The sequence below is a fragment of the Hyla sarda genome, chromosome 9 (assembly GCF_029499605.1).
Source record: "Hyla sarda isolate aHylSar1 chromosome 9, aHylSar1.hap1, whole genome shotgun sequence".
Classification (NCBI taxonomy): Eukaryota; Metazoa; Chordata; class Amphibia; order Anura; family Hylidae; genus Hyla; species Hyla sarda.
In genome coordinates, this window is record NC_079197.1 from 13777821 (window position 1) to 13792272 (window position 14452).

General features: G+C 43.5%; 1 protein-coding gene across 9 annotated transcripts in view; it reads left to right on the forward strand.

Moving 5' to 3' along the window:
• Positions 1 to 14452, forward strand: part of CACNA1B (calcium voltage-gated channel subunit alpha1 B) — a 324413-nt gene that overhangs the window by 291408 nt on the left and 18553 nt on the right. For 4 of the 9 annotated variants that reach the window (XM_056539457.1, XM_056539461.1, XM_056539459.1 and 1 more), the window contains 7 exons: positions 367 to 463; positions 4727 to 4835; positions 6767 to 6874; positions 9829 to 9941; positions 11023 to 11147; positions 12355 to 12493; positions 12589 to 12699. In XM_056539457.1, the coding sequence (XP_056395432.1) occupies positions 367 to 463; positions 4727 to 4835; positions 6767 to 6874; positions 9829 to 9941; positions 11023 to 11147; positions 12355 to 12493; positions 12589 to 12699 (802 nt within the window). Of the gene's footprint in view, positions 1 to 366; positions 464 to 4726; positions 4836 to 6766; positions 6875 to 9828; positions 9942 to 11022; positions 11148 to 12354; positions 12494 to 12588; positions 12700 to 14452 lie in introns of those variants that run through there. The other 5 variants (XM_056539456.1, XM_056539462.1, XM_056539458.1 and 2 more) reach the window with 4 other exon arrangements.

The window sequence follows — 14452 nt, forward strand, 5'->3', positions numbered from 1 at the left end:
CGAATGTTAAATATTCCTCTTATCTTCCTCTTTGTCTCCTTTTCTCTCCTGCCCTCTGTTCCCTTGTCCTCAACCTAACGCTGTCATTCCGGCTATACAACACTGAATGTTTTCTCTCCCCTGACCCCCCTATCTCTCATGGTATTCCTTATCCTTGTCGTTTGTATATTGTTTTTTTCATTTCCCCCTTTTGTCTTCATTTCTGACGCCTACTCTCGTGGCCTTCTCGTGTCTCACCCACTTTCCTTACATATATCTCTGCCCACCTCTGGTGGCTTCCATATCCCTCCTGTGTCCACCTCTGTCCATGTTATGTCCTTCCGTCCTTGCCGCTACACCTGTGCCTCCTCCTTCCCGTTGCTGCAGTGGGCGCATTGGTTACACTGACATGTACGAGATGCTACGACACATGCCCCCTCCCCTTGGCTTGGGAAAGAAATGCCCTGCACGTGTGGCATATAAGGTAGAAGAGATGTGTCGACCTCCACCAGTATCTCACTGGCCTCAAGCCTTTTTTTTTCCTGTCTCTGTACTGTGCCCGTACCGTGCTGTGTATCTTTCCTTTCTATGTAAAATATCCACTCTCTCCTCAACTATTAAAGGGGTACTCCACTTCCCCAGCGTCCGGAACATTTTCTTCCGAACGCTGGGTGTGGGCTGCGAGGGTCGTGACGTCATGCACACGCCCCCTAGTGACATCCCGCCACGCCCCCTCAATACAAGTCTATGGGAGGGGGCGTGGCAGCTGCCCCCTCCCATAGACTGCCCCCAGACTTGCATTGAGGGGGCGTGACGCGATGTCACTAGGGGGCATGGCCATGACATCACAACCCCCGTAGCACGCACCTAGTATTCGGAAGAAAATGTTTCAGATGCTAAACCAGTGATCCCTAAGAAATACCACCTAAAGAGTATCTCCTATATCTTCCCCGATTCATGTTTACCCCTGTAAAGCAGTGATCCCTGAGAAATACCACCTAAAGAGTATCTCCTATATCTTCCCCGATTCATGTTTACCCCTGTAAAGCAGTGATCCCTGAGAAATACCACCTAAAGAGTATCTCCTATATCTTCCCCGATTCATGTTTACCCCTGTAAAGCAGTGATCCCTGAGAAATACCACCTAAAGAGTATCTCCTATATCTTCCCCGATTCATGTCCTCCAAGCATCTGAGCATTAATGCAACCCTCTAAGAACCTTCCCAGCTCTTACAAAGGGTTGTATCCATATCTCCTCTCCCCAAGTCATAGATTACCCAGCCTATTCCCCATCACTTCCCAACTCTTTTCTAGACAGACCTCTAACACTTTCTGTAACTATTCTCCAGAAGACTTTCCTCCGCATGACTTCTTGCATTTTGTTGCATGTTTTATATTTTCCATGGAACTACGTATACTTGCATGTGCTAGATATGCCTCTTTGACACTTTAGCCTCAGCTTACTGAAAGGTGAAATGAGAACCTTCTGGAGAAGACCCCCATGTATCGGTTATGTTGACACAAGAGCTAAAGAGGGGTCCACTTAGCAATAGACATCAGGAGGTACATCTTGGGTAAAGAGTCTTATCAGAAAGAGGTGTAGGGAAGAATCGGGGTACAGTTTAAAGGGGTACTCCACTGGAAAACATTCTTTTAAATCAACTGGTGCCAAAAAGTTAAACAGTTAAAAAAAATCCCAATCCTTCCAGTAGTTATCAGTTGCTGTATAATACACAGGAATTTTTTTTCTTTTTTGAATTTCCATTCTGTCTGACCACAGTGCTCCCTGCTGACACCTCTGTCCATGTCAGGAACTGTCCAGAGCAAAAGAGGTTTGCTATGGGAATTTGCTCCTACTCTGGACAGTTCCTGACATGGACAGAGGTGTCAGCAGAGAGCACTTGTGGTCAGACAGAAAGGAAATTCAAAAAGAACTTCCTGTGTATTATACAGCAGCTGATAAGTATTGGAACGATTGGGATTTTTTAATTGAAGTAATTTACAAATCTGTTTAACTTTCTGACACCAGTTGATTTAAAAGAAGATGTTTTCCAGTGGAGTACCCCTTTAATTCTTGGTAGATATGTAAATTTATACAGAATGTCTCAAAAGTAAGGAAACTTTTGAATTTAAGATGGCGGCATTCATAATGGCTTCTATGTTTTAGACATTGTCTAACAGGTTTTCCGTTGTCCCGTGCCTAAATTTGGATCACCATCCACCAAACATTGGAACTTGTATAGTAGGAAGCCAGTTACATATTCTCAGTTCTGGCCAAAGGCATTTCGATCTTTCATAGACCACCATCCTGTGGTCCACAAGTTTGACTTCTCTAACACACGATAAATTAAAAACTAAACAACTCTTTCGGTAACACCTGCCCAGCATGTTTTGCAGATAAACACAGCTTCTTCAGGAGTATTGCAGGTAACAGCCACAGAAAAATAAATAAGAAAGGTAAAATTTTTATGTAATTTTTTCGAGCCAAAGCCAGGAGTAAATGAAAAAGGAATGGACAATATAAATGAAAGACTTATACTTCTTCCTGCTGGATCCACTTTTTGGATTTGGTACAGACAATTGCATCAAAAATGTCTGATTGCGGGGGGGGGGGGGGGGGGGGGGGGGTCCGAACACTGGCACCCCCGCGATCTCCTGTATCCTGTATGATGTGCAGGCATTGCCCAGGCTGTGCACGGCTAATGCGCGTGTCGTCGACCTCAGTGAGGTCGACGACACGCGAATTAGCCATGCACAGCCGCGGCAATGCCTGGACCCCGTACAGGAGATCGCGGAGGGTCCCAGTGTTCGGACCCCCCGCGATCCTGCAGATAGGGTATGAGTGTTATACACCGCAGATCTCCTTTAACAATAAATGTATGTGTGAAGCATATTTAATAAGGGTCAAGTTTTAATGGACTAGAGGGGGGTCTATCTAGTGACCACAGGGTGTAGTCTATAGGAAGTCAAAATGATAAATTTCGATCTACCCCTTCTGTCCCACCTCTGATTATCCTGGCCCAAGACAGTCACTAAGATAGTTCACTAAGTGAAGGCTCTTATAGGACAAGCAAATGTTACGCAGCTACAGGTTTGGTGGCCCAATACACAAACCATTTCATCTGTTCTCAGTAAGTTGGGCCTAATTGTCAATGTTTCCATCTAGAACTTGATTGTTCCCTTAAGGCACTCTCATATACAGTATGCTCCCCCCTACCAAGATATTCTTGGTTCTACATGATCGAATGGTGTTTATCAGACAAAAAGGCAAAGGCTGAAGACAGAACCGGTGGGAACTGTCAAGTTTTGGATGGCTGCTTGCTTTACTTATCTTTCTTTTCCAATATATCCTTTCAAGGTGCATGCCGAGATATCTACTTTACCGTGCTCAGTATCGGTCAAGTCAGTGACACTCAACCACTTTAGAATTTTTCTATTGAATTTATGATTATTGTGTCCTTAAAGGGGTACTCTGGTGAAAAACATTTTTTTTTTTTTAAATCAACTGCTGCCAGAACGTTAAACAGATTTGTAAATTGCATCTATTTAAAAATCTTAATCCTTCCAGTACTTATCAGCTGCTGTATGCTCCACAGGAAGTTATTTTCTTTTTAATATTTTCTGTCTGAACTCAGTGCTCTCTACTGACACCTCTGTCCATTTCAGGAACTGTCCAGAGCAGGAGCAAATCCCTATAGCAAATCTATCCTGCTCTGGACAGTTCCTGACATGGACAGAGGTGTTAGTAGAGAGCACTGTGGTGAGATTGAAAATAAATATTAAAAGAAAAACTTCCTCAGGAGCCTATAGCATCTGATAAGTACTGGAAGGATTAAAGGGTACCTTTCATCAAAAAAAACTTTTGATATATTATAGATTAATGTATGCAGAATAACTTTCCAATAGCATGTTATTAAAAAAATATGCTTCTTTCTATTTAATTTTCCACTTTGAAAAAATGACCACTAGGGGTCTCCCTACCAGTCCTGGTCACAAGCCTTTTTTTTTTATAGATTTCAGACTCATGCTGGAGTTCTAAATCTCAGACTTCAGCCAGGACACAGACAAGCTCAGCACTGCTCCCTGCCTGTGAATCAGACAGACAGGAGCCAGCACTGTGCTCATAGCACAGCAGGGCATACTCCTGACTCTGCCGTACTGCATGCCCTCATTGATTTTACTATCTGAGCTCCGATCTTCCTTCTCTCTGCACATACATTTGTAAACAGAGAGTAGAAGATTCAGAGCTGCAGGCTGCTGTGTTCACAGCCTCTTTGATGGGCCACACCCACTTCCTCTCTCACACTAGGACAGCTGAATGAGCAGCCAAGAGGACAATAAACCAGGCAGAAAGAGGGGGTTTTGAATGAAAAGAAACACAGGGATAGTGTCAGTGAGAGTCAGGAACAGATGGGGAGGGGGGATTAGGGAGAGTTTAGATCATGATAGGTACTCTTTAAGATTTTAAAAATAGAAGTAATTTACAAATCTGTTTAATGTTCTGCCACCAGTTGATTTAAAAAATAATAATTTTCACCGGAGTACCCCTTTAAGTGCTCATGATTCTTCTCATATAAGTAGAGATATAGATATATCTTTTTAAATGTTTTGGGAATTTTTAATAGAAATGAGTATGTTTTCATGGCTGGTTGAGAAGCGCTGACTTCTTCCTGTGCACCATGGTTATTGCACGGTTTGTATACGGCTTAGCCGTGGCGGTCAAATGACGGTGTGAGTTTTTCTGCAGCGGCTTGTCCGGATGAATATGCCCATCTCTGATACAGACCTCACCGTGCACTTTACATCCACTTTGATGGCTTTAATCCGAACAGCGCTGGACATAAAACTGGCTACGGGTGAGTTCTGTGATGGACCTCTTGAGAATTTTTACTTGGGGCAGATAATAAAATGAAGAAAATGTATAATAAACATCTAAAAAACAAATCCTACCAATTCATGTATACAGCTCCTATGTAGTCTAAAGGCCATGTTCACAGGGAATCTTCAAGATGAATCCAGCGGAAAAATTCAGCTCCGAAATTCTGTTGCAGCAGAATTGGATGAAAACATCTGTCGTGGAAATCCGGATTCCGGCGGAATCTGCTTGGGAATTCATTGGCGTCATTTCCACCAGCACATTCTGCCGGCGCCCGCTATTTGTGGAATGTCCGCCCGTGTTTTCAAGGCAGACATTCTGCAAATATTTTGTTGTGTGAAGGATAAGGGATAAGGTATAGATTGCGGGGGGTCCGACCACTGGAACCCCCCACGATCTCCTGAACGGGGCCCGGCAGTCTGCTGGAAGGGGGCGTGCCAACTCCCACAGGGAGCGGTGGCCGACACGCCCCTTCCATGCATCCCATAGAGATACATAGAGGGGGCGTGTCAGCCGTGGCTTCCTGCAGCAGACTGCCAGGGGCTCCGTTCAGTAGATTGCGGGGGACCCAGTGGTCGGACCCCCCCTCACGATCTATAACTCTCCAAAGGATAGGGGATAAGTTTTGTTCCACTGCACTACTCCTTTAAAGGGGTACTCCCCTGGAAAACTTTTTTTTTTTAAATCGACTGGTGTCAGAAAGTTAAACAGATTTGTAAATTACTTCTATTAAAGAAAAAAATTATCCTTCCAATACTTATCAGCTGCTGTTATGATCCACAGGAAGTTCTTTTTTTATTTACTTTCTGCCTGACCACAGTGCTCTCTGCTGACACCTCTGTCTATTTTAGGAACTGTCCAGAGCAGGATAGATTTCTATGGGAATTTGCTTCTAATCTGGACAGTTCCTAAAATGGACAGAGGTGTCAGCAGAGAGCACTGTGGTCAGGCAGAAGGGAAATTCAAAAAGAAAAGAACTTCCTGTGGATCATAACAGCAGCTGATAAGTACTTGAAAGATTAAGATTTTTTTAATAGAAGTCATTTACAAATCTGTTAAACTTTCGGGCACCAGTTGATTTAAAAATAAAAAAAAAATGGTTTTCCAGTGGAGTACCCCTTTAATAAGAAGAAGAATAAACAGAGTTTCTGAACATGCTGGGAGTTGTAGTTTTTCAAGTTTTTTCTGTTGGAAAAACCGTTTTAGGTCATGTTCACATGGCCGAAAATAGAGGGAATATCCACACAGTTGCTTGATTGGGCAGCACTAGGACCACTGGGAAATACGCCATTTCCATAGACAGCAATGCATCTCCGAACAGAATCCACAGAAACATTGAACAGGTCATTCTTTTTTCAGATGCTGAAATTGCGATTTCCGCTGCAGAAACATCTGCTGCGGAAATTCCGCCTTGTGCGCGGTGTAGCAGAATCCCATTGAGATAAATGGGACCCTGCTGCAACGGAATTTTGGAGTAGAATATTCCCATGGAATTCTGCTTGGAAATTTTGCTGTGTGAACATAGCCTTAAAGGGGTACCGGGAGCTCGTGACGTCATAGCCCCGCCCCCTCAATGCAAGTCTATGGGAGGGGGCGTGACAGCCATCACGCCCCCTCCCATAGACTTGCATTGAGGGGGCGGGGCGTGACGTCATGAGGGGGTGGGGCTATGACGTCACAAGCTCCCAGCTCCAGCATTCGGAACAGTATGTTCCAAACGCTGAGCAGCGGAGTACCCCTTTAAAGTGTAAGCGTAAGTTCAGAGCTTGTCTGCCATCCGTTTTTTATAGGCTGTCATAGGGGCTTCATCTTTACTGACATAAAACCCCGGTAGAATGTTCTTCAACTATTGACCCAGGTCTTCCTATGTATAAGTGTTCAAAATATTTGATTAACATTTTTTTTTTATAGGGGGACTAAAACAACACGAAAGTGACGCGGAACTTCGGAAGGAAATTACATCCGTGTGGCCTAACCTCTCACAGAAAACCCTAGATTTACTCGTACCTCCTCATAAACGTAAGACGCTTCTTTCCTTCTTTCTTTTCCATTATATTTTTTTAACGTTTCATATTTTATAAAAATAAAAATGCACACAATGAATGCAAAAAATACATGAATAATTAAATAAATAAATATATTAATTAAATAAATAAATAAATAAATAATGAAATAATGAAATAAATAAATAAATAATGAAATAAATAAATAAATAAATAATTAAATAAATAAATACTTTTTTTCTTCCCACGTTCCTCATTGGTCCCTGTAGACCTGAACTCCAGTGATGACTCCTCATGTGTGACAAGACACGACACCACTGGAGACCAGGTCTACAGAAACCAGCGTTGACATGGAAACATCAGGGGATTGGTAAGGGCGTGTTCACATGGATAAAATCCGAAATGATTTGGATGTGGAATTTGCACTGATTTCCACAATCAAATTAAAGGGGTACTCCGGCACTAAGACATCTTATCCCATATCCAAAGGATAGGGGATAAGATGCCTGATCGCGGGGGTCCCGCCACTGGAGACCCCCGTGATCTTCCACGCCGCACACCCCGTTAGAATCAGTTCCCGGAGCGTGTTTGCTCCGGGTCTGATTACTGGCGATCACGGGGACGTAGCATAGTGACGTCACGGCTCCGCCTCCGTGTGACATAACGCTCCGCCCCCTCAATGCAAGTCTATTGGAGGGGCGTGACAGCTGTCACGCCCCTCCAATAGACTTGCATTGAGGGGGCGGAGCGTGACGTCACACGGGGGCGGAGCCGTGACGTCACTATGCTCCGTCCTCGTGGTCGAGATGGACTCAGCTAGAGATGAGCGAACTTACAGTAAACTCGATTCGTCACGAACTTCTCGGCTCGGCAGTTGATAACTTATCCTGCGTAAATTAGTTCAGCCTTCAGGTGCTCCGGTGGGCTGGAAAAGGTGGATACATTCCTAGGAAAGAGTCTCCTAGGACTGTATCCACCTTTTCCAGCCCACCGGAGCACCGGAAAGCTAAACTAATTTATGCAGGAAAAGTCATCAACTGCCGAGCCGAAAAGTTCGTGACGAATCGAATTTACTGTAAGTTCGCTCATCTCTAGACTCAGCCTGAGGACCTCCAGCGGTTCCGGAAGTGGCTAAATCCCGGGGGTCCCCAGCGGCGGGACCCCCGTGATCTGACATCTTATCCCATATCCTTTGGATAGGGGATAAGATGTCTAGGGGCGGAGTACCCCTTTAATGTTGTTTTGCAAGAAATCTAAAAAAAAAATTAAAAATTATTCAAAAAACAAAAACCATATTGCAGATGTTTTAGCACAATTTTTTTTGCATGTTTTTGCATGGATTCTCAATTGAATCAATGGGCGCATTAACATCTGCGTCAAAATTCGCATGTAAATCCACCTAAAAATTCTCACAAATTTTAGAGTCTGCAAGGTTCTGAAGCCTTTTCTCTGCCTTTTCAATATGCCGTATGAACAAGCCTTTGTGAGTATTCTGATCATAAAAGAGCAAAAAAGACCTCGCAAATGGCGCTGCTGGTTCCGTGGAGATGTAGGAATAAACCAAAATCCAAGTTGGAATATTGTAAAAGCTTGTGGATTTTATTGCAAATGAATAAAACCAATAAAAGCAATAGCAATAAAAGAGTGATACAAGTTAAGATTACGCGTTTCGGGGGAGCCACCCCCTTCTTCAGATACTGATCTGAAGAAGGGGGTGGCTCCCCCGAAACGCGTAATCTTAACTTGTATCACTCTTTTATTGCTATTGCTTTTATTGGTTTTATTCATTTGCAATAAAATCCACAAGCTTTTACAATATTCCAACTTGGATTTTGGTTTATTCCTACATCTCCACGGGACCAGCAGCGCCATTTGCGAGGTCTTTTTTGCTCTTTTATGATCACCTACTCTCTCCAGGAGACGGTTTTTACCTCACCTGTAACCTCAGGCTCAGCAGCGGCTCCGGCTATTTTGTAACCCGTGCATTGGGTTGATATGCAAGTTTAATACTTGCTCTAAGGTGAGCAGTTACTACCTAAGGGGCCTGCAAGCCCCGCACCTACTTCCCTTCCTTTTCCCTCAACCACCCAACGGTATCACACGAGGCGCCCTCTCTGGTCTCTCTTTTTTTCTCCCCATACAGATTTGTGAGTATTCTGTCTTCTACACTGAACTGCAGCATGTTGGTTTGTACAAAATTCCTCCACTTTGCTGCTGCTGTATTCCAGATTTTTCGTCCACAAATCAGGACAGAAATTTTGCAGCAGTTCTAGTAACGTCCCCATACAAAATATGCACAGACATGTTGGCTTCTTTGCAGCCACTTTCCATTCTGGGTGGTAGAAGAGGGTTTGAAGCGTACCTGTCATACCACAGAAAAATAATCATTCTTCTATAGATTCTGTATTTGGCTCACAAATCATTCTGTTCTGCTGCTCACTCATTCTGACATCCACTGCTCAGGAAGAGGCAAGTCCGAGGCAATCACCGAGCCCACCCTCACTCACCATGCATTCACTTCCTCCCTGAGTCTGCTGTGCTGGGTCTCTTCATCCAATCACTGCAGGCTGCTCTGTAACCCCCCCTCCTCACTGTTTTCAGACAGGAGTTAAATAGACAGGACAGGAGTGAGCACAGAGGCGGGCTACTTCTGCCCTCACTTACTGGACTTTGTTCTCCCTGTGCTTCATCTGGGACAAAGATAATGCTGCAGCTGGACAGGATTATGTTCTGGATGGTATGGGGACCCCTAGTGGTCTGTTCTATAAGCCATGATTTCTATAAAAAGGAAATAAATTTTTTTTTTATAATGTATATTAGAAAGGTTAATGCTTTGCCGAGATGTACAACATAGAAAATATTTTTAATATATTTTCCCATTTAAACGAGGGAACTCTTTGTATTAGCTTAAAATATATTTGGAAATTTCAAACCAGATGTCACTTTTACTGTTCATTACTTGTCTCACAGCCGATGAAGTAACCGTTGGGAAGGTTTATGCAGCTCTAATGATCTTTGACTTCTACAAGCAAAACAAGAACAACCGAGACCAATCTCACCAGCAGCAAGGGGTCTTATCCCAGGTAGGAGATGAACTGGGTCATTCATTTTGTTGCCCTCCAGAATTAAAGGGGTACTCCAGGAAAGTATACATATATATATATATATATATATATATATATATATAAAAAAAAGCTTCAAAGCCACCACACTACCTGGATATGTTCCCTGTAAATGATCCTGCCTGATATGCATGGCTCCTGTGCCCCCTGTGGTCTTCTTTGGCTGCGTGATATTATTTGTCCTCATTCCTTATAGATACTACATTTCCCAGGAATCATTGCAGCTCTGCTCTGCCATCCACCTCACTCTCTGAGAGCAGCACCCACCCTCCTGTTCTGAGCAGCAGAGAGAATTTAAGTGTGTTATTGGCTGAAGCTGCACACACCTCCCAGATCTTAGCACTGAAGGGAGAATGACTCATCAGTGCAGGGCAGAAACCACATGGTCTGTGTCTCTCAGGAGAATGGGGGCTGCTTTCAGAGAGGGATTTGGTCAGAGACACAGAGGATGGCTGGATGATTCCCTCACTTTATGCATGTAAGCGACAACTAAAAGAGAGAGAATTAGCTGTATATAGCTAATGAATAATATTTAGACAAATAGGTTGGTGAGAGGGAAAGGATGGGCTATGGGTTTAGTTCCCCAGAGTACCTCTTTAAGTTGACAATTCTGTGATCTTTTTAGGGACTGCATCAAATAAATTCCTTTAAAGAAATAGCACTACCTGGTTATAAAGTGCAGAATAGGCTATTATAAGATAGTAGTAAAGATACATGTGTGTGCCTTCTGCTTACCTGTTTTAGCTGGTGTGGCAGGCATAAGATTGTCTCCAATTTAGTTGTTATTTACCGACGATGGATGGACAAAATGAGACATTTTCTCCAACCATGACCTCACACATATGGCCAGCTTTATTAATATCTGGGTATCATCGTACATTGTAGTCTAGTAATATATATATATTACTATAGCATGAGACTAAACCAACTGCTTTGATCATTAATTGTGCTGAAAATTTCTTTCCCAAACTACAGAAATGAGATTCGCATGCTACCGATCCTCTGCATGGTCAGTTCGTACTCACAATGTTATATGTTACAGACAGGAACCGTCTCCCTTTTCCAGCCTCTGAAACCAACGATGGACCAGAATATTCCCAGTCAGCTCGGTGATACCAAGATCCAAAAGCAGAAGAGCTCCACGTCTCTGAACAATGGAGGAGTAGTGTAAGTACCATGATTTTAATTTAGGCAAAGAAATTCATCAGTAGGTAAAAAGGTATTTATTCAAGGAAAATGCAACGCACAATACAAGCGTTTCAAGCCCGGAACGGGCTTGAAACGCTTGTATTGTGCGTTGCATTTTCCTTGAATAAATACCTTTTTACCTACTGATGTCCAAGAAGTCTGCGCCTGATCGATGTCCCAATTTTCTTGAGGCAGTTCGGCCTCCGACGTGCTTTGCTAATGATTTTAATTTAAAGAGACATACATAAAAATGATTGAATTTAAATAGGAGGCTCCACCTTTTTAGTGAAGAGTGCGTGTCATCTACTGGTAGACAGCGCGCGCACTCCATTCATTTTCATGGGAGCTCCAATGATGCCCGAGTGCCGTACTCGGGTCTTTTCGGCATAGAATCGAATGGAGCGTATGCCGTCTGCAGCACGCGCTCCTCACTGAGCAATGGGTCTCGTCGCGAAGATCGCTAGGGGTCCCAGCGATCGGACCCACCATAATCAGCTACTTATACCCTATCCTGTGGAGTTCCGCTTGAAGCAGTGTCCTCTAGAAGTGACAGCTGATTGGTCTTTCTTCTGATTGGTCAAAGCCATGACTGGTGCTTCGGCCTGTAGACCTATGGCTGTCCGGGCATGCTGGGAGTTGTAGTTTTGCAACAGCTGGAGGCATCATGGTTGGGATACACTACTGTAGGCTTATTCAGAGGCAGAAAAAAAACGTAAGACATTGGCCTGGAGTGGTTCTTTAATTTTAGCTTTAAGTTTAGGGAGCTGTCCAAATTCTGATTTATACAGCTCCTGTCTATATTCACCAGTGGTCTCTGCTAGAGATGAGCGAACTTACAGTAAATTCGATTCGTCACGAACTTCTCGGCTCGGCAGTTGATAACTTTTCCTGCATAAATTAGTTCAGCTTTCAGGTGCTCCGGTGGGCTGGAAAGGGTGGATACATTCCTAGGAGAGTCTTTCCTAGGACTGTATCCACCTTTTCCAGCCCACCGGAGCACCTATAAGCTGAACTAATATATGCAGGAAAAGTCATCAACTGCCGAGCCGAGAAGTTCGTGACGAATCAAATTTACTGTAAGTTCGCTCATCTCTAGTCTCTGCATAGAACATCTGGTACATTAACAACCTATTGTGAGCTGTGTGGCTACAAACACAATAGCCTTTTCACCTATCTTGTCATGCAGGGTCAATCAGGACAGTGGGATGCGGGAGTCAATATCATGGGTAACGCAGCCAGCACCGGATCCCTTCTCTACCCCTCGGAGTATTTCATTTCAGAGAGGCCACTCGGAAGAGATTCCACCCCAGCGACAAGGCAAACAGGCACGTCTTTCTCTTTTATTGCATTTGACACTGACTTGTGTAAAGGGCTACACTGGTCATAACCAATACTGACTCCAAATGTTGTTTTTTTACAGGCTGTAGAGATGAAAGAAATTGTCCAAAGTCTTACTAATGGTGATCATCCAACTGGGCTAGAGACCCAGGGACGAGCAGTGTCCATGCCCCGTCTAGCTGCGGACGCTCATGTAAGCCAAACAACATGTGATCTGTATGCATCTTATGTCAATGATGCCTGTGCTGTCCATATGGTTTTAAATACTTAAAGGAATTGTCCAGTTTATAATTTTCTTTTTCTTTAAATACCATATTTGGGAATTCTAAGTTGATAGAGAGGGGGGAGTTCCTCCATATATTAGGAAGATTAGCTATGGGGTGCCTCGTGCTCTGTTAGACCTGTTTTGCCAATTGCATTGAGAATCAGCTGATTTCAGTTCCATTACACAATGCTTCATTTCCCCATCTAAGCCTAAAAGGGGTACTCCAGTGGAGTTTCTTTTTTTAATCAACTGGTGCTAAAAAGTAAAACAGATTTATAAATTATTTCTATTTAAAAATCTTGTTCCTTCCAATACTTATTAGCTGCTGTATGATCCACGGGAAGTTCTTTTCTTTTGGATTTTTTTTTCTGTCTGACCACAGTGCTCTCTGCTGACACCTCTGTCCATGTCAGGAACTGTCCAGAGCAGGAGAGGTTTGCTATGGGGAATTGTTCCTACTCTGGACAGTTCCTGACACGGACAGAGGTGTCAGCAGAGAGCACTGTGGTCAGATAGAAAGGAAATTCAAAAAGAAAAGAACTTCCTGTGGAGCATACAGCAGCTGATAAGTACTGGAAGGAATAAGATTTTTAAATAGAAGTAATTTACAAATCTGTTTAACTTTCTGGCAGCAATTGATTTAAAAAAAAAAATATTGCTCTCCACTGGAGTACCCCTTTAAAGGATTGTCCAGCACTCTTCTCTCCTACCTAATCTGAGATAGGGGATATGTTTTTCAGCACTGGAGATCTCCTTCTTTAAGTACCAGAACATGTGGCTCGATACTTGGTTGGGTCATATGGGTGTGCAGTGTTGTCTCCTCACGCCCCCATGATTGAGCAGGAGAAAAGGTCTGGACAACCCTTTTAAGGGCTCGCTCACACTGCTGTTGTGCTTCGTTAAATTGAGCTGGTCTGTGGGAACAATGGGAGTTGAGTGGAGGAAAAAATAATAATAATTCTCCGCTCAGCTTCCATAACATTCTGGATCCCTGACGGACCCTATTCAAGTCAATGGGATCCGTCAGGACCTGGTGGTGTCAGTTGTGCTCCGACCCATTCTGGACCCAAAACTGGATAGAGCACAGTGGCAGTGTGAATTTAGCTTAACTCAGTGGTCTAAAGCTGTGGCCCTGCAGATGTTGCAAAACTTCAGCTCCCAGCATGCCCACACAGCCAAAGGCTGTCTGGCAATGCTGAGAGTTGAAGTTTTGCAACATCTGGAGGGCCAAAGTTTGAGACCACCAGCCTAATTAGTACATTTTTGTTAAAGAGCACCTGTCATCAAACCATATTTTCTAAACTAACTCAGATTACTGTATATTCAATAACTGCTCCTAACAATCCTCCTGCCCTTAAAAATGTTTTCCGAGCTTTAAAAAGCTGTGTATCATACCTTTCCCCGTGCCTACATTGTGTGAGCTCCTGTAAGGAGAAAGTGGGCATTCCCCAGCAGGTGCCACGTCACTGAAGTCTGCAAGATCTGGGTCTCGCCATGCCCCACACGCACTTCCTGAGTTTGGTCTCCTGCCAGGCTAAGAGGAGACCAAACTAACTGTTTGACTTGTGGCAGGCAACAGAACAGAGCCACCTAGTGGTCATTTTTTCAATCACATTAAAAACATATAAAAGGTTGAGAATTGTAACAGCAAGTAAATAGCAAAGTGTCTTATAATTACATA